A 21,433-nucleotide genomic window follows, 5' to 3' on the forward strand; every position below is an offset into this window, starting at 1 on the left:
TCTGTCCTTGGGTATTAAGTAGACAAACCAATAGCATGATTATGATGAGCAAGGATGCCTCTTTCAAAATTGTGAAATTTATGGCCCCTGGGTCAGGGGTTCTGGTATTATGGTGGGGCCCTATTGATCATATAGTGAAAATGCATTTTATTTCTTTGAAAATCTTCTCCTCTGCTGCTGGGTATTAAGTAGACAAACTAATAGTATGATAATGATGATCAAGGATGCTTCTTTCAAAACTGAAATTTATGGCCCCTGGGTCAGGGGTTCTGGTGCAAAGGCGGGGCTGACCACATAGCTATTCAATGTTTCTTCCATCCAAAAGTAAAATTCTTATATTTAAACACAAACCTAATTCAAACATTGGAAGGTTGTTACATGATACTCAGGTGACCTATAAGGCCCCTGGGCCTCTTGTATATGTATTTTGATAGTAGATCATTCACAAGGTTTGACAGATATAACCTGAAGTCTTTTGAATAATTATACCCCCCGAACGAAGTTCAGGGAGGTATATAGGAATCACTCCGTCTGTCCGTCTGTCTGTCTGTCCGTCTGTGCAGATTCGTGTCCGGGCCATAACTTCTTTGTTCTTTGACTTAGGCAAACCATATTTGGCACACAGGTGGATCACCATGAGATGATGTGTCGAGTACCTTCATGACCTCTGTATGACCTTGACCCTTGACCTCAAGGTCAAAATTAAAGGTTTTTTACCATGGATTCGTGTCCAGGCCATAACTTCTTTGTTCTTTGACATAGGCATACCATATTTGACACATGAGTGTATCACCATGAGACAATGTGCCGGGTACCTTCATGATCTGTATATGACCTTGAACTTTGACCTCAAGGTCAAAATTGATTATAGGGTTTTGACATAGTCATACCATAAGACATGGGTGTATCACCATGAGACTATGTTGCATGTACATTCATGACCTTTTTATGACCTTGAACTTTGATCTCAAGGTCAAAATTATAGGTTTAAGCCATGGATTTGTGTTCGGACTATATCTTCCATTTTCTTCTACAAAGGCATACCATATTTTTACACTCGGGAAAGATGTAATTTATACCTATTAACAACACCCTTTGGGAGATTGGGGTAAGTGGGGGGTATTCTTAGTGAACATTGCTCACAGTACCTCTTGTTAGAAATTAACGTGGACACTCTACCCAGAGCAATAAAAAAATTTAGTGATACTTTTAACTAATACTCGGGTGACCGATAAGGTCTGTGGGCCTCTTGTTTTCACATATGACATTACTGATATTTCTTAATCTAAAGTTGATCCTTTTCAGTTTTGCCACACATGGAGCATATATGTTTCTGAACCTTTTTTTGTGTTTAAAAAATAACTTTTTCCAATTGTGCTCTTGTGAATTTGTGATACAATATAATCTCTGTTCAGAAGTCGTTTCTAAAGACCACAATCCTGGAATTCGTTTACAAATATGTACACTGTACATGTATGTGAAAAAAATACATATATGTACATTATACATGTATATGTTGTTTGTATACATATAATGAATTTCAATCTTTTTTCAGTTTGTAAACTAAATAGTATTGTGAAATTGTTACATGATACATTTGATACCATTAGCACTAAATCCTATTTGTTATGCACAGACAAAACACTATATATACGATAAGAACTCTGTTTGACCACCAGAATGTGCTTTTGTTCCAAAAAGAAGTGTATTTTGTGCAAGGTTCTGTTAACACAGTGAATGTAGTGAAAATCAAAATCTTGTTACTGCAAAACAGTCATTTTGTTTATGCATGAGGTGTATATATTGGCTACCTTAAAGATTTTACCCTCAGTGAATGTGTTTGCCAATTGCGGTTTCTGAAAAATGTCGGTTTACAGAATATTTGAAAAACTAGTTATGCATGTAAATGTACATGTATTGCAAGTTTGAATTCATGGGTCCACTTTGATTTTTCAGATTGCCATGCTCCTTGCCATCATCATCCATCATGTCTTTTCTACTGTCTATGCCATGTTTTCTGCCAGTCTACTCATGCACATGTTGTTTGCATGTTTTGCTACTCAGGTGAGTTTTCATGTTCTGTTGTTGTATTGTGTATAGTTATACAATGTTACATTGTGTTTTGTTGTACATTGTGTTGGTTATATTGTGTCAGTTATATGATATTACGTTGTGTTGTGTTTAGTTATATGATGTTACATTGTGTTGTGTTGTATTTTGTGGGTTATACAATTTCATGTTGTGTTGTAGTTGTGCTGTGTTGGTTATACTATTTTACATTGTGTTGTGTCGTGTTGGTTATACAATGTTACATTGTGTTGTGTTGTGTTGTGTTTAGTTATACGATGTTACATTGTGTTGTGTTCTATTTTGTGGGTTATACAATTTCCTGTTGTGTTGTATTGGTTATACAATTTAACATTGTTGTGTTGTGTTGGTTATACAATGTTACATTGTGTTGTGTTGTGTCAGTTATACAATTTAACATTGTGTTGTGTTGTGTTGGTTATATGATTGTACATTGTGTTGTTTTATATTGTGTTGGTTATACAATCTAACATTGTGTTGTGTTGTGTTGGTTATACAATCTAACATTGTGTTGTGTTGTGTTGGTTATACAATCTAACATTGTGTTGTGTTATATTGTGTTGGTTATACAATCTAACATTGTGTTGTGTTGTGTTGTGTCAGTTATACAATCTAACATTGTGTTGTGTTGTGTTGGTTATACAATCTAACATTGTGTTGTGTTGTATTTAGTTATACAACCTAACATTGTGTTGTGTTGTGTTGGTTATACAATCTAACATTGTGTTGTGTTGTGTTGGTTATACAATCTAACATTGTGTTGTGTCAGTTATACAATTTAACATTGTGTTGTGTTGTGTTGGTTATATGATTGTACATTGTGTTGTTTTATATTGTGTTGGTTATACAATCTAACATTGTGTTGTGTTGTGTTGGTTATACAATCTAACATTGTGTTGTGTTGTATTGGTTATACAATCTAACATTGTGTTGTGTTGTATTGGTTATACAATCTAACATTGTGTTGTAGTTGTGTTGGTTATACAATCTAACATTGTGTTGTGTTGTGTTGGTTATACAATCTAACATTGTGTTGTGTTGGTTATACAATCTAACATTGTGTTGTGTTGTATTTAGTTATACAATCTAACATTGTCTTGTGTTATATTGTGTTGGTTATACAATCTAACATTGTGTTGTAGTTGTGTTGGTTATACAATCTAACATTGTGTTGTGTTGTATTTAATTATACAATCTAACATTGTGTTGTTGTTGTATTGGTTATACAATCTAACATTGTGTTGTTGTTGTATTGGTTATACAATCTAACATTGTGTTGTGTTGTGTTGGTTATACAATCTAACATTGTGTTGTAGTTGTGTTGGTTATACAATCTAACATTGTGTTGTGTTGTATTTAGTTATACAATCTAACATTGTGTTGTAGTTGTGTTGGTTATACAATCTAACATTGTGTTGTGTTGTGTTGGTTATACAATCTAACATTGTGTTGTAGTTGTATTTAGTTATACAATCTAACATTGTGTTGTGTTGTGTTGGTTATACAATCTAACATTGTGTTGTATTGTGTTGGTTATACAATCTAACATTGTGTTGTGTTGTGTTGGTTATACAATCTAACATTGTGTTGTGTTGTGTTGGTTATACAATCTAACATTGTGTTGTGTTGTGTTGGTTATACAATCTAACATTGTGTTATATTGTGTTGGTTATACAATCTAACATTGTGTTGTGTTGTATTTAGTTATACAATCTAACATTGTGTTGTGTTGTATTTAGTTATACAATCTAACATTGTGTTGTGTTATATTGTGTTGGTTATACAATCTAACATTGTGTTGTGTTGTGTTGGTTATATAATCTAACATTGTGTTGTGTTGTGTTGGTTATACAATCTAACATTGTGTTGTGTTGTGTTGGTTATACAATCTAACATTGTGTTGTGTTGTGTTGGTTATACAATCTAACATTGTGTTGTGTTGTGTTGGTTATACAATCTAACATTGTGTTGTGTTGTATTTAGTTATACAATCTAACATTGTGTTGTGTTGTGTTGGTTATACAATCTAACATTGTGTTGTGTTGTGTTGGTTATACAATCTAACATTGTGTTGTGTTGTGTTGGTTATACAATCTAACATTGTGTTGTATTGTGTTGGTTATACAATCTAACATTGTGTTGTGTTGTATTTAGTTATACAATCTAACATTGTGTTGTGTTGTGTTGGTTATACAATCTAACATTGTGTTGTGTTGTGTTGGTTATATGATTGTACATTGTGTTGTTTTATATTGTGTTGGTTATACAATCTAACATTGTGTTGTGTTGTGTTGTGTTGGTTATACAATCTAACATTGTGTTGTATTGTGTTGGTTATACAATCTAACATTGTGTTGTGTTGTATTTAGTTATACAATCTAACATTGTGTTGTGTTGTGTTGGTTATACAATCTAACATTGTGTTGTGTTGTGTTGGTTATATGATTGTACATTGTGTTGTTTTATATTGTGTTGGTTATACAATCTAACATTGTGTTGTGTTGTGTTGGTTATACAATCTAACATTGTGTTGTGTTGTGTTGGTTATACAATCTAACATTGTGTTGTGTTGTGTTGTGTTGGTTATACAATCTAACATTGTGTTGTAGTTGTGTTGGTTATACAATCTAACATTGTGTTGTGTTGTGTTGGTTATACAATCTAACATTGTGTTGTGTTGGTTATACAATCTAACATTGTGTTGTAGTTGTGTTGGTTATACAATCTAACATTGTGTTGTGTTGTGTTGGTTATACAATCTAACATTGTGTTGTTTTATATTGTGTTGGTTATACAATCTAACATTGTGTTGTGTTGTGTTGGTTATACAATCTAACATTGTGTTGTGTTGTGTTGGTTATATGATTGTACATTGTGTTGTTTTATATTGTGTTGGTTATACAATCTAACATTGTGTTGTGTTGTGTTGTATTTAGTTATACAATCTAACATTGTGTTGTGTTGTGTTGGTTATACAATCTAACATTGTGTTGTGTTGTGTTGGTTATACAATCTAACATTGTGTTGTGTTGTATTTAGTTATACAATCTAACATTGTGTTGTATTTAGTTATACAATCTAACATTGTGTTGTAGTTGTGTTACATCGTGGCAGCCTTCACCAGTCCCACAGAGATCCTAGTGAGTAGCCTGGGGCAGGATAACTACCGCTGTATCGTGATGGGGCTATTCCTGCATTATTTCTTCCTGTCACAGTTCACATGGATTTTCTCACAGGTAAAAAATACCGCAGGGAACTATAGATCATATGTGTGTGTCCAAGAATGACTAGTAATTTCTTTCCTGTGCTGAAACTATTGAAATAGTGAATAAATCATGTGTATAGTGTTCTATACTGTTAACTATTCATTTACACACACTAGTATTAGCTGTTTCTATAGCAACATTAGAAACACCCAAAACTAAAGATGAGGTAAAATATTTATGATTTTTTATTTCAGACTCTAAATTTCTGGAAAATCCTTGTGATGAATGATGAACATACAGATCGGAAATATGTTCTGTTTTTCATGTTGGGATGGGGTGAGTATAGCATGTTTCTGTTTCTGTCCTTGACCTCTGCTTTTCTTTAGTCTGTAAAAACTAAACATGAAAAGTTTTTCCAGAATTAGACATACATGTAGGCTGAGAGAGGAAGCAATAAGTGTGATTTTGTGTTGGGGAGAAAAACACAATAAGTAGGTTCACAAATGGCATAATTCAGCCTTGTTGATTTACAATTTAACAAAATGTCAGATTGTTTACAATTGAATAAAATGTCAGATTGTGTTGAATTGTTAAAAGGAGACTCCATGCTTATCAAAGATTTATCCCTTCAGTTCATTTTTTAAAGTGACAGGCATCTGAATTTATAGTCAATATTTATGACCATACCTGTTTGTAAAACTTATTATCTATTGCCCTGACCTTTCTAGACAAAGAAATGTACACTACCATTTTCGGACATCTAAGAATAATTGCTAAGCTATGCTAGATTTATTCTGTGAGTCTAAAGGATTTGTATTGACTTATATCTGCAAAAAAATGGTGTCTATTAAGATGAATTTCTCTAACCTTTACTTATTTATGTAAGCATCCTTTAAAATTTTGGCCCATTTTCTTCTGTAATACTTGAATTAATGATGATACAAAATTGAACTTGTGACAGTGCATATTACATGTCATAAATACATTGTATATAATTTTATATATTTACATTAACTTGTGTTTTATCAGTGAATAAACTGTTGGTGTTTCATTTTATTTTGATTTTTTGAAAAAACATTGACCTTTCATTTCAATCAGTATTCATTGCAAAATATAGATACCTTAGGAATAAATGGATAGATTATTGGTATTACAAGGGTATGAAAACAGTTTTATTCTGCTGATTACCCATACCTCCATTGTTTTTACACAACCCATAATACAAACAAAACTAAGTATTTATTTAATATAGAAGACTACTTAAACTAAGACAAATTAGAGTAGTTTATTATAGGATTAAACATTCTTTTTGAAGAATTTGTCGATCTGTAAACTCTGGACTCACAAACTGAATAATTAAAAAAGTGAAGCACTTTTATGTTAAGTTTGTGAGTAAAATGTCCAGAGTTTACACATCGATAAATTCTTCAAAAAGAATGTTTGATTCTTATAACAATTTTTGAAAAATGAATAGTTTCCCCACATTATGTTATTTGCTTTCAGGTGTGTATGAATTCATCGCATTTTCAGATTTATTGATGTGTAAATTCTCATTCATGTTTATTTTTGTCCGATTTTAAAGCAATTGTAATAAATATCATTGGAATTGTGGTATTTTATTTTAGGTCTGCCTTTGGCAATTGTGGCAGTATTTTACATTGTGACATTCATCCTGTACAAATACCAGTATGGAGTGCCGGTGGACTTCATATATGGAGATGTCAACAACAATGGCCAAATGTAAGTTATTAATAAGTATTAAGTGTTGATTTTAAAATGCCTAGCTGAGCCCTCTAACATAAAGTGAATGACCTGTCTGTCCATCCAGGCTGTAAATTTGTTTTAAGACATAAAACTTTATCAATGGTTGATGAGGATTCAACATTTCATAATCCCTTGGGTAGAGGTTTGGACTCCAGGTTGGGACCAAACTTGGCATACAGTGTTTATATGTAAAGTATTTGAAATACTTTTTTTTTTATTTTGATGATACTATAATAAAAACTAAATATATATTAAGGAAAAGGGAATGTACCAAAATTGTGAATTTTGCAACCCCAGCCAGGGCTCTGACTCTAGGGCGTGTCGAAAACGATCATATAGTGTTGATGTAACATATTATGTGAAGTCTTTCATCAATATGGGCATTTGGGGGCATTTTTGTTTTATGAACACATCTGTTTTATACTGCTGCTGAATATCATAATTAAGCTTAGATATGCAGAACAGGAAAATTATTATAGATTTCGCAGCCCATGGGGCTAGTGATACTTTTAACTAATATTTAGGTGACTGATAAGGCCTTTGAGCCTCTTGTTTATATAAAATCCTGAAAAATTGTGCAAAAGTTTTATTTTTTTATTGTTCTAACCAACATGTTTAAAAAATATATATACTAACTGATTCATTTTTGAAATATTCCATCTAAACTAGATACTGTTGTTTTTAATGCAGGTGCTTCGTCACTAATTCATATGCTGCCTTAGGAGGAGTTATTGCCCCTGTCCTGCTGATTCTGCTGTTTGTGGCTGTTGTCTTTGTTAAGGCCTTCCAAGTAACCCCCCAGTGGCAGGCTTATGATGACATATACAGAGGAAGATACAACATCAATGGTTTGTCACAGTTTGATGTTTTCACCGAATGCAACATTAAAAGAACTAGATTCACTTTTGTTCAAAAGAGGGTCCTGTTAATTTATCGCTTAAGCAAATGACCGGTAGTGCTGATTTTAAGCATTGATATAGATTAGAGTCTTCACTAATTTTTATTAGCTACATTTATTTCATCAAAGGAATTCATTTATGGAAGGACAGGGCATGCAAATTCATAAAGTTCTTGATTTTTATAGGAAAATGCCACATTTTGATATTATATTACAAACAATTGAAAGACCAACCTTCATCCAAAATGTCTATGTGTATTGTGACTATTTTATCAATAAGCATATTCATGAATTGAATTACAAGATTGCAAATTATGCTCTTTGCAAAGTTTTATCTGACATATTTTTGGCTATTTTTGATAAGATCTTGCATTATGGTTATAATGATGTATTTGAGATTATGTCATTACTTTGCAAGCTACAACAAAAATTCTTAGATCTTTTTCCATAATGCACTTTCTGTGTATTCTTTATGCCAAAAAGTGGAATTCATCAACTTTTTCATTTTTAAAGGTGACTGTCCGTTCTTTTTTGCAGAGATCCGTACCCTGCTGTGCTTCTGGTTTGTGATTGCCGTAACCTGGCTGTGGGGTGGACTACACCTGGCCTACGGTCAGCTCTGGATGCTGGTCATGTTCTGCATATTTAACATCATTCAGGTACAGCAAACTACTGGCATCTATGGTAATCCTCTGTATCTCGAGGACACTTGATAGAAACTAAAAAATGGATAAATGTGTTGACGTGGCCTGTTCACACGGAGAATTTAATTCACATCAAACAAAAGTTATTGCTCATTAAATCTGAACTGCATTCACATGATGGTTTTTAGGTTTTAATACACATTAATTTCATTTGAATTCGAATTTACATCATATATTTAATGCTCCTTAGGTGCATGTGAATGCAAAGCAAAGCTCTTATGCAGATTAAATGTACATGCAGGCATAATGGAAAATCTGGGTTGCATCAACATACCCATGGTCAGCTATTAGATATTTATGTTATTTTTGAGTGAAAGACTAATTAATTAAAATGATATTAATCACTAAAAATCATGTACAAACATTTTATGCCGTATTAGATAATGCCAGAGGTAAATCTGCGCTCTGCATAGACATACTGTGTAAATACATATGGAAAGAATTGCTTTAAATACCATAAGATATCAATTGAAAATGATGATATTGTGATTTTATTTTACATTTGAACAAATATGCCACTCGTTGGTTAAATTTCGTACCATATGACGTCATAGTAGACTTATAATGCATATATCCATAAAAATTACATCATTAGTTGATGTATTATGAAAAATAGATTCCAAGGTGTTAACTGGGTCCATGAAGAAACGATTTTAAAAGTTCCTTCATAATAATACCTTTGGACGCCTTCCGTGATTTGCGCCTTTAAGACTTTTCACTTTCGATCACTTGTATTATGAAAATTAATGACTGTCAACAAGATTCAAAATCAACACACAAATCAAAATATCGTTTTCTTTCTATATCTCGAGTTATCAAAAGTTTAAGACATTATCTATTTTATAATTCCCGATATTAATTGAGGGGTTATATTCTATGAAGGAAAGGGTTAACTGGGTCCATGAAGAAACGATTAAGTGCCTTAATATTGAAAGCTGGTCATCAGAGGAAATAATTAGCGATTTCTTGGGAACTTGTAGTAAGCAAACATGATAAACTGCGTGTAGATTATTGCATCTACATTATATTATATACATGAACATGTAGTACAATATATGTACAGTTGATTCTTGACAACTTGAAGTTCAAGGGACCTTGTTAAAACTTCAAATGATCAAGAATACTAGTTCGAGAGATTGATTGTTTCATCAAATCCAGAAATTAAAGGTCCGACCATAATAGTTAAGATTTTATAGTAACCAGAATGCATATTACATGCATATATGCACACACAACACATTCATTGAATTATCTATTGAAATATTTTTCATTTAGTTAGTCTTTTTCTTTTATTTCATGCACCTATTGATTTTGAATTTGATGTGCTTTGCATTACCACTGTAATACATTCTATATGGTAAATTGAATTAATTTTGCTTATAGAAACATAGATTTAGTTTTCATCAGTTTGTTCATAGCAAGTGTTGTTAGAAGACAGGATAGAGAGGAATCACTATGTCCATCTGTCTGAGAGTGTCTATCCATTAAACTTCATATCTGGGGCATAAGTTAATAAGAAAGTAACATATCTATAAGCTCATAGATACTGTATATGTATATGGGTAGGGGACATCATGACCTGCAACTAAATTTCAAGGTTACAGGGTTTGACGGTTTTAAAATATTTCTTCTCAGAGACATAGTTTTCCTACGACAGGATGATAGCAACTGATACTTTTAAACAAAGGTTCCTTATGATCATAGGGCATTTCCAGATTCTCAATTCATTTTAAAAAGGTCAAGGAAATGTCCAATACTTCTTGAAATTATTATTCTGATCACAGTACATATACATGTAACATTATTTTAGAGAGGCCAAATATTGTTTTGTCACAGAAAATTCATTTGACTGTTTGATAGCACTGTTTTATGCATGTAATAAAACAGAATTTTAAGTGGTATTGAATGTTTGTTTTGAGTAGTATTTACTACGATATATAAAGCACAGTCCCTTCAAATCCAAATCAGTTTTCAGTCGTCAAAATATTGTACTGGTTTAAACATGGGAAAATTAATTTCAAGCCCCCTCAGCACAATTGAGAGTTAAAAACACACAACCATGCACCAATATTTCATATACGTCAGCTTGAACAGGATATAGGTAATACTCTGTGTTAGTAAGATAGATAAAATCACGAATCTTAAATATATCACGTTATTATACAATATACGGTTGATCACTACATGGTCACGTGTGTGATCACGCAGAACATTGATGCTAGTAGCTTAACCCTGTAATACAACCCTGATTGTCAATGGTTGTTATTTTTAATCAACAATGAAGTCATTGCTAGAAAGGTGTTTATTGTGGGTGATAGTATTAATTTGGAAATTACTTTGACATTACAAAAAAGTCAGATCCTACTGAGTTGAAATAAAGTTCAAACAAGAAATGTTTCAGAAAAATGAATGCCCTCCGTGGTGCAAAATTGAAAAGGGTTATATACACATGAATCATTTAATTGATAGTAGTGCTAAAACAATTCAAGATGTTGAGGGGACTAATAGAATCATTCATTATTACGAGTGTGGGATAGTGAAATTCCACCGAGGGGACAAGATTCACGGTCTAGGACAAGATCTACATAATGTAGGTCATTCACATTCCTTTGTGTGACATAGTCATATCTGTTTATGTAAGATGTTTTAGTCTGAGTCCGATTCAATCACATGGATTCGTTTCCTGGATTGATAGGTGTTGTTCGCTATATTGATGGTTACATTGCCATGAATTTGTCCACCGCTAAATATGGACCCCATGGAATGCTGAGCACTCGTTGATGTAGAGTGGTTTGCGACCTGATTTGTTTGAGTTTGAATGGCGGTATTTTCTGAAAACGGTGTGCCCAAGTCGAAGGTTGGCTGGGATATTGTGGAGCTAGGTAGGGCCCTGGCTGCTGATTCTGTTTCGAAACGAGAGCTGTTTTGTGTAGAAGAGTTTGGGATTGGAACCAAAGAAGAAGTATTGGATGAGGATTTGGATAAAATGTTTCTGATTGCGAATTTCTGTGAATCATTTATTGTGCGGTAATTGTTCAACAATTGAATGTTTTTGTGGCCCGTTACATACACTTGCAATGTGTCAGGGACATTCGAATCCGTCATTCTCTGGACGAGGGTTTTACGGACATTTGTGTTGGTGATTTTCTTATTATCAGGTAGGCCAGCATTTTTTGACATTCTTTTCATAAGGTCATTGAGTTTATTGACGCCGATGGACTAGATATAAACCATCGGTCCTGCATCCTTGGGTGTTTCTCGTTAGTTACAACGGAAATGTAGAGGGGTCTTCTTGTTTGGAGTATCCCTCGGGGCGTTTAGCTTTGTACAAAATGTAGATTGATACCGAACATTTTTCAGGGTCATCAGGGGTTGCATACATGCGAGGTGGGCAAGCCCGGCTATCAGTGACATTAACACCCGTTCTAGTCTTGGTAGCCCTCTCATGATATTCTAGATAGTTGAGTTGAAATCCCTCATCTCTTTTCAAAACAACATCACCCCACTTCATTTTATGATGTTCTGTACCCCCTCGCATGCCAAAATACAATGTGTTGTTAAACCACAATGTGTTTATCAAAGATGTTGGTGTAGTTTTTCCTAATTGTTCAGTTGTGTAGAGTTTTTCAATTTCGTCAGGTGTTAAAGAGTCAGATATTCGAGGTTTATTTCCACGTCCCTGTCCTTTTAAATCTTTTTGTTTTGCCTTGAGGGCCTCTCTGCACTGAGCAAATTCGAAGTTAGTAATTAATGAATATTGATAACGGTGACGTTTTAAGTGCCTTTCGAAACTTCCTAACATCCCTCTTAGAGTTGAGGGCTCATATTCTTCACCCGATTTGGTTCTAACACTCACAATAACGTTTGCCAACAGAGGTCCAGCTCAATGGGGGGAATATCATGAATTTCTCTTGACTCCCCTTTCAGTTCAAAATACTCACGTAAAATGTTCAAATGACCCATTGTTTTTCGTAGTGTATTGGAATTTTCATTAACCTCAATGAAAGTAGATGTTTCCACACATTTAAATCTAGTACTAGTACCATTTCCACCCTCCATGATTTATTAGGCCTATTTATTTTTTGCAGACGATTTTTTGTTTACCTTTTAAAAGTAGTGACGTTCGCGGTGTAGTAATACACAATGTAAGACAGAAAAAGCTCACATGACTGTCTCACATGGGTAAAAGTCGATCTCACACTGGTGATAATGTGAGAAAATATCTTCCTATGTTCAGAGTGGATTGACCATTGGCCTCTGACCATGTATACTCAAAATCAATAGGGGTCATCTACTCTACAGGATGTACCAGTGTACCAAGTTTGGTGTCAATCAAGCAAAGGATTCTTAAAATATAGGAGACAATATATTACCATATTCAGTTTGACCTTTGACCATGTGAACTCAAAATCAATAGGGATCATCTACTGCTTACAATGTACCAAGTTTGATGTCTGTTAAGCAAAGAGTTCTTAAGATATTGAGTGGACAGTATCTTCCTATGCCTACTTTGACCCTTGACCACATGACCTCAAAATCAGTAGGGAATATCTACTCCTAAGGATGTACCAGTGTTCCAAGTTTGATGTCTATCAACCAAAGGGTTCTCAAGATATTATGTGGGCAGTATCTTCCTATGTCCAGTTTGACCTTTGACCATATGACCTCAAAATCAATCACATCTACTCCTTACAATTTATCAAGTTTGATGTCCATTAAGGAAAGGGTTCTCAAGATAATGAACTGACAGTATCTTCTAATGTCGAGAGTGGATTGGACCTCAAAACCAATAGGGGTCCTCTTCTACTCATAACCAATCCCCATATGGAATATCATTACAATCAAGTGAATGGTTCTCAAGATATTGAGTGGATATTACATGTGGTCTACCAACCAACAGACTGACCAATAAATGGAAAGCAATATATCCCTCTCCTTTCAATAACAAGTCAATTTGTAGTTTTAAATAATAGTCAATTTTTTGTTTGATTCTGTAATATGCAATTTTAGTTTTTAGTTATTTGTTGTAATAAATGACAAATTCACACTATTCTTCTTATTCTGTACAACAAAAACAAGCTATGAATTTCCAGAATTGTTTTTTTTCCCCCATACATTCTTTGGGCAAAATTGTGAATATCAATATATTTGAATGGAAATGCAGTTGCTGGAGGAGGTATTGCACTGTAGATTCCTAAATGTATGCGAGGAATTTAATATCGGGTAATTTCGTGAGAGGCATCGCTCGTGAAATAGAATTACTGGCTTTTTTAAATTTTCTGTTGCCAAAATACATGTGAGAAATCTTGATTAACAGATGACAAGCGAATTCATGATCACACAATTTGATGTATATGTCTCGAGTCATTTCGCCACATCAAGTACTCATGTAAAATAAGGAATCTATAGTATTTATGAGCAGATTATGGTATTTCAATTTATCTTCGATCAATTTTAATCACTTACTCACTGTATGTTGAATTTATTAGTTCACCGGAGCCGAAGGTTCAAGTGAGCTTTTCTGATCAAAACTTTCCGTTGTCTGTCGATGGTGTCGCCGTTGACAATGTTGTTAACTTTTCACATTTTCATCTTCTCCAAAACCACTGGGCCAATTTCAACTAAGCATGGCACAAAGCATCCTTGGGTGAAGGGGATTCAATTTTGTTCAAAGGAAGGGCCATGCCCCCTTCAAAGGGGAGATAATCACAAAAATGCAAAAATAAGGTGGGATCATATAAAAATCTACTCAAGAATCACTGGGCCAAAAGAGGTGAAATTCACATGAAAGCTTCCTGACATAGTGGTGATTCAAGTATGTAAAAATCATGACTCCTGGGGTTAGAGTGGGGCCACAATAGGGGATCAAATTTACACATGTGAATATGTAAAGGAAATCTGTAAAAAAAAAAAATTCTGAAGAACCACTGTACTGGAGGAGTGGAGATTTTATTGAAGGCTTTCTGATATAGAGTAGATTCAAATTTGTTCAGATCATAGCCCTGGCAGTTACTAAAGTGGGGCCACAATAGGGGATCAAAGTTACATTAGAATATATAGGGAAATCTTTGAAGATCTTCTCAAGAACCACTCGGCCAGGAAAGTACAAATCTGCATGAAAGCTTCCTGACATACTGCAGATTCAAGTTTGCAAAAATCTTGGTCCCCAGGGGTAGGATGGTGCCACAATAGGGGATCAAAGTTTTACTTACAATTATATAGGGAAAATCTTTAAAAAAATCTTCTCAAGAACCACCAGGCCAGAACAGAACAAATTTACATGAAAGCTTCCTGACATAATGCAGATTCAAGTTTGATAAAATCATGGCCCCAGGGGGGTAGGATGGGGCCACAATAGAGAATCAAAGTTTTACATACAAATATATGGGGAAAATCTTTAAAAATCTTCTTCCGAAGAATCACTGGGCTAGAAAAGTACAAATTGACATGAAAGCTTCCTGACATAGTACAGTTCAAGTTTGTTAAAATCATGCCCCCCCCCCCCCCCCCCCCCCCCCAGGGAAGGGTGGGGCCACAATAAGGGATCAATGTTTTGCATACAAATATGGAGAAAATCTTTAAAACTGTTCTTCTCAAGAATTATTAGGCCAGAAAAGTTTACATTTACATGAAAGCTTTCTGACATAGTGCAGATTCAAGTTTGTAAAATCATGGCCCCTGGGAGCAGGTTGGGACCACAATAGGGATCAAAGTTATACATGCGGATATATAGGGGAAACCTTTAAATACACAGCGGGGTTAAGGTGTCCTGAGTAAAATAACAAGTAATAATAGCATATTCATATTAAAGTAAAATTCTTCCAAGCGTCGCATTTTTTTAAAGTAAAAATCGTTTGTCAATACATAAACAAACATCGTATCATGTGGGGAAATCCTTCGCTTAACTATTACGTATTTATCTGCTAGACTTTTAGTTGTTTATCACCTCGGCACAGGTGAAAGATGCACTCAAACCATTTGCAGTTTGGGCTTGATATGTCAACATTGATAGGGTAAATTTAAAAAGTGATACGGATCGGTACAATATCCTCTCAAATGTATAGCAATTTCCATAATCGCTACTCAAATGTTGGGCATTTTCCACATTCACATCCAAATCATATCTAAACGAGGCAAAATATTATACCTTCCGTATCAAAAGCCTAAATCTGCAACTAATTACCTTTTAGAATATGCCTTGATCGATATAAAATATTGCCATCTTTCACCTGTTCCAAGTTGATATGTACATGCTTTGGTTTTCTTTATTCCAAATTCCTATACACATCGGGGGCGATTTCAAGGTCACAAAGTAATATAAAAATTATTTTACAGTATTTCGTGCACACTACAGTGTATATATAAAAATATGGGACTTATATAGTATCAAAGAAAACTGAAAAAAAAAATCATCTGACAAACAGATTTAAACATATACAGCTTGAACACTAGATAACGGAAGTAAATATAGCGAGAAAATATGACATTTTCCCCGCGATACAACTATGGACTGGTACGTCATGACGTACTTTTACATTGTGACATCATATAGTGTGAAGTGTACTGAGGTATATTTTATGATGTTTGTTTTGACATTACTCGGGACACCTTAACCCTGCTGTGTATGGGCCAAGGTGACTCAGGTGAGTGATGTGGCCCATGGGCCTCTTGTAGAACTTTTGTTTCCACTAATATAGCAAAAATGTCCTCTGCCAGTTAATTTCCTGCTAGTTAATAATTTCCTCTGCCAGTTAATTTCCTACTACACAGTATATATGTTGCTTCCCATCAGATATAATATAGGTTGCTTCCATCTGATTTATTGGTCACTCCCAATCTGATATATTATACTGTTCTGTGGGCAGGGCTTGCTGGTGATTGTCCTGTACACAGTACTGAGGAACCCCTGTGTACAGGAGTGCCTAGGACCTCAGAAGCGAGCCTACACCATGTCCACAGAGAATCTTCAACAGAATGGAAGTGTGCCTGTGGACTTCCATCATGCCTTCACTAATGAGATAGGCAGTCTTAAAGGATCCACTGCCTCAGTAGTTAATGAGGTATGTACATGGTAGTAAGATATAGGACCATCTGCAGAGATAATTGTACCAGTCAAGATGAGAGTCAATGTTTTACATTTAAATTTAATGATGATGGTTTAATTATTCAATCCCTACTCCACATATACCAGGTGTCCACAAAATATAAGCTTCTAGTCCTCTTCATGGTAGTTTAAGCAATGTTATCCCACAAAATAAACAACACTTTAAATTTTTTTTGTAACAATAGGGAAAAATTCTTTTAATATTTCAAATAAAAATGAACATGTGTGATATCAAAATTCAGGATGCAATTTTCCATTATCACCTGTATATGGTGTTTATATATCTCAACTGATTCGATACGCAAGAGCTTGTTCTGCGTATGGTCAGTTTTTAAATCGAGGAAAGCTACTGACAAACAAGTTGATGGTACAGGCGTTTCAACCGTCTCGATTGAAGTCAGCATTTCGCGAATTCTATAGTGGTTATAACGATCTAGTTTGTCAATACAACCTATCATTGGGTCAAATGCTGTCTGATGTGTTTCATACCGATTGTTCGGCCGTTCTTGGCACACTGATTTTGACTATGGATAACTCCATTTACCTGATCAGGATATAGGGCTCACGGCAGGTGTGACCGGTCGATAGGGGATGCTTACTCCTCCTAGGTACCTGATCCCACCTCTGGTGTGTCCAGGGGTCAGTGTTTGCCCAACTCTCTATTTTGTATTGCTTATAGGAGTTATGAGATTGATCCCTGTTCGTTATCTTCACCTTTCATATTGGTCATATCCCATCCGATACATGTACAGTAGTTTCCTCCCATTGGAGAAATTGGAACATTTAGAGAAGTTGACCATAAGAAGTCAGTAAAAAAATTTACCTTGATCTTTTTAAACCGTTGAAGGTCATAAGGTCCAAAATTCCATTTTTATTCCCTGATCTTTAATTTGCATTCTAACTTCAAAGTTTGAGCATAAGTCCAAAAAGAATTGATCATTAGTTTTTCGGGCACTGCCATTAATGCTACGCATAGATCAATTTTATCAACAAACTGGTACTGGTATTGAAACGGGAATACAGTAAAACACACGTGATTTTTCAATATGAAAGGAAATTGACAAAAATTTTATTGGATATAATGAAGTTTGTTTATAACAAACTATTTTTCATTGGCCCTGAAAGTTTGCTATGACCATGTTTTACTGTAACAATTTTTTTTTTACTCAACAATTTGATACAGGCTCTGAAGTGTTTTTATAGAATTAAAAGTTCATTTTGGTAAAAGAATCATTTTATGCATAATTGTGTAAATTCTTTATAGTGAGTGATTTAAAACAAGTGTACAGAAAAATAACATTCAATTGGTAATTCCATATAAAATGTTTATGTGAAAAAGAATGGTAACTTGTGCTACTATGTAAAATATCTATAAAAAAAAAAAAAATTAATAAAAAAAAAAAATGCAACCAATAAACCCTACTTTCTACCTCATTAAATATTGAAAATTTTGGCCTCATCAACAAAAAATAAATTTTTTGGGCCTAAGTAGTTTAACAATGGGAAATGCACATGGCCCAAAACTTTCATCCTTGACCTTTACCTTGTTAGCTCTTCTGAGCCGAAGGCTCAAAGAGCTAATCATATGGCCATATGTCTGGTGTGTGGTGTGTGTCAACTTTTTGGAAAAAGGGCTATATCTCAAAAACCCCTTGGCCAATTTTTGTCAAATTTGTCACAGGGTATCCTTGGCCAAAGGGCTTTCATTTGTACGAAAACTAGGTTGTGACCCCTTAACAAGGGAAGATAATTAGGAAAATGCAAACAAAAGTAGTGGTTGCTAAAAAATTTCTTCTCAAGAACCACTGGGAAAATTATCACCAAACTTATGCATAAGGATGAGGATAGGTTGTAGATAAAAAATTGTTCAAGGCATCATCCTGGGGCAAAGGGTGTGGTCTCAAGGTCACTTCAAAGTTGACCTTAAATTTTGTTTTGTTAAAACTTTGATATTTTGCTTAGTATAAGGACTATGATCATCAAATTATGTCAGTTGATGCATCTTAGGACCTAATATCATGTTGTCTCAAAAGTAGGTCATGGTGACCTACTTTTTAAATTTCGCAGGTAATTATTATTAAATGGATTTTGATGCATATCTTGGACACTTTTGAGCCTGTGATCATCAAAAGTTGTCAGTTGATGGATCATGGGACCTTAAACTGCATCATGTGAAAAGTATGTCACCATGACCTACTTTCTGAATTTTATGGCTAATCATTTATGAATACATTTTAGGTTGTTATTTCAGATACCGAGAGGTTTCGAATCATCAAACCTTGTACGTTAATGCGTCTAGAGGTCTCAAAACATATTTAATTTTTAAAAAGTAGGTCACAGTGATCTACTTTTTGAATTTTGCAGACATTCAAATTTCACATTTTCATTTTTAGATGCATATTTTGAACACTATGAAAGCTAGGATCATCAAACTTTGTCAGTTGATGCATCTTGAGTCTTCATAGTTTGTTGACCAAAAAGTAGGTCACCGTGACCTACTTTTGGAATTTGACGGCTATATTTTAATATTTCAGATACTATTTAACTTACAATCATCAAACTTTGTCAGTTGATGGGTCTTGAGTCTTCAGAGTGTGTCGACCAAAAAGTAGGTCACTGTGACCTACTTTTGGAATTTGACGGCTATATTTGAATGCTATTTGACTTGTCAGTTGATGCATCTTGAGTCTTCAGTGTGTCGACCAAAAGTAGGTCACTGTGACCCACTTTTGGACAGTTACATTTAAATTTTCAGGTACTATTTGACTTAACATCATCAAACTTTGTTAATTGATGAATCTTGGTTAGTGAGAATTTTTGCCTGTTATACAATGTATCAGAAGAGTGATTCTAGGCCCATGGGCCTCTTGGTTTTTTTTTTTAGATTTTTAACAATATACATAATTTCTTATAGAAGTTTTATACAATTTTATTTAGTTCAAATAGTTATTTGATCAACATCATTCCCTACATAACCCTCGAAGAGGAAACAGTTTTTGGTTAAGAAAAAAAATCCATTAACCCAGATAGTTACCTGGTTTTCTCAAATTTATTTTTCAGGAATGGGAAAAAGAGTCAACAATGCCATCTAAATCCACCACTATGAAGGTGAAGAGAACACTGCCCTCTAGTGGCAACATTTATGTGACACCACCTGTGTTAATCCGTGATGGCGATGATGATTTTCAGGACCTTTTGCATGCACTGAAAACACAAGAGAGTTCTAGTGATGCTGACAGTGTCATGTCAGACAAGGTGTCGGAAATCTCCAGTAAAGTCGACCGTTATGAAATGAGAAGGATATCTATAGCAGATACTCATTTATAATGAAATATGAATTATAGAACACTTTTAATTTTCAAACAAAATATATTATTATGTACAGTATCTGCAATGAGTCAGAAAGAGATTACTCCCAGTGATTTTAATACATATTTTACATGTGTAGATGTTGTGAAATTACAATTTTAAAGTGTATTTTTAAAATGTTTTATTATAAATCATTTTGTAGATTGTTTATCAGTGTTTTGTTTTGTACAACAAATATATTTATGCTTTAAAGTTTCAAAAATATTTTATGAAGCCATATCTCAAAATTTCATGTTCACAGTTTTAGACAACATACTAAAAAGCATGCACTTATTGAATGTATCAATTTTCATAATTTAGAGGTGTCATAACATTGGTTAAATTCCTTCTATTAAACATATTTTACATTTTGCAGTTAAATGTACTACGAGTTGAATGTTATTTTTGCAATAAAATGGGCACTGTGGAATAATCTAAATTGGGGGGAGGGGCTCATGGATCGTGGACATTTTACAGTTTTGTGGGGATGTAATTTCATTATGTACATTGAAACATCATATGAATTATGTGCTTCATTGTGGTTTGAAATTTGTGGCTCAGTGTATAGCCGCAATATTTACAAAAATTGAGTCCCCACAAAATTGGATAATTTCAGTCATCATAGTTTTCCACTATACTTACTTATATTGAGCTGATACTCCATACTGATGATAAAGTAAAGAAATATTTATCTAAGCCACAATTTCATTCTAGTGAAACATAAGAAATGAAAGTATAAATTATAAAGCAACATCTCCCTGAATTTGAAAGATTTATTCATTGCAAATGAAAATGCAACACTTTTACTTTATATTGTGCAAGACTAGTGCGACTGTTGAGGTCTATGGACATTTTGTTTGGTGTGTGTTTGCATATTGAGTGGTTTCAGATTAGGTTTCATTCATTTTTCATCTGACTACTTACAGCGGAACACTGTAGCCCATGGTCTCTAAGAATTTGTAATGGGACAAGTTATTAGGTCACCTGAGTCGCTCAGTTGGTCTTTATCCGTCGTCGTGCATCATGTGTTAACAATTTTACAGTTTTAACTTCTTGGAAACTACAAAACCAATTGATACCATTTTTGGTGTGAAGCTTCTTTAGGATAAGAGGAATGTTAATTGTGAAATTTAGGGTTTCATAGGTGGGTCCAAGACTGCAAAAAATGCCAAACTTTCAAAAATCTTTTACTCTACTTCCACACATGTGCCAAATGCATGGTTATGATGTCCTTGAAGCCCTTTACCAAATAGTTAAATTCATGGCCTCCTGGTCAGGGGTTCAGTCTCTAGGGTAAGGTCAATATGGCCTTACCCTTACT

The 21,433-nt window shown here is 34.2% G+C and overlaps 1 protein-coding gene across 1 annotated transcript in view; it reads left to right on the forward strand.

Annotated features, from left to right (window-relative positions):
• LOC125652025 (adhesion G-protein coupled receptor V1-like) overlaps positions 1-20,497 on the forward strand; it is a 152,909-nt gene extending 132,412 nt beyond the window's left edge. Inside the window, exons 99-106 of the mRNA XM_056165905.1 lie at positions 1,957-2,064; positions 5,184-5,324; positions 5,549-5,630; positions 6,920-7,034; positions 7,749-7,906; positions 8,494-8,615; positions 16,526-16,720; positions 19,825-20,497. Of these exons, the coding sequence (XP_056021880.1) occupies positions 1,957-2,064; positions 5,184-5,324; positions 5,549-5,630; positions 6,920-7,034; positions 7,749-7,906; positions 8,494-8,615; positions 16,526-16,720; positions 19,825-20,091 (1,188 nt within the window). The 3' untranslated portion in view covers positions 20,092-20,497. The remainder of the gene's footprint in view (positions 1-1,956; positions 2,065-5,183; positions 5,325-5,548; positions 5,631-6,919; positions 7,035-7,748; positions 7,907-8,493; positions 8,616-16,525; positions 16,721-19,824) is intronic.
• The last annotated feature ends 936 nt before the right edge of the window (positions 20,498-21,433 follow it).

This window comes from Ostrea edulis, chromosome 5 (assembly GCF_947568905.1).
Source record: "Ostrea edulis chromosome 5, xbOstEdul1.1, whole genome shotgun sequence".
Taxonomy (NCBI): Eukaryota; Metazoa; Mollusca; class Bivalvia; order Ostreida; family Ostreidae; genus Ostrea; species Ostrea edulis.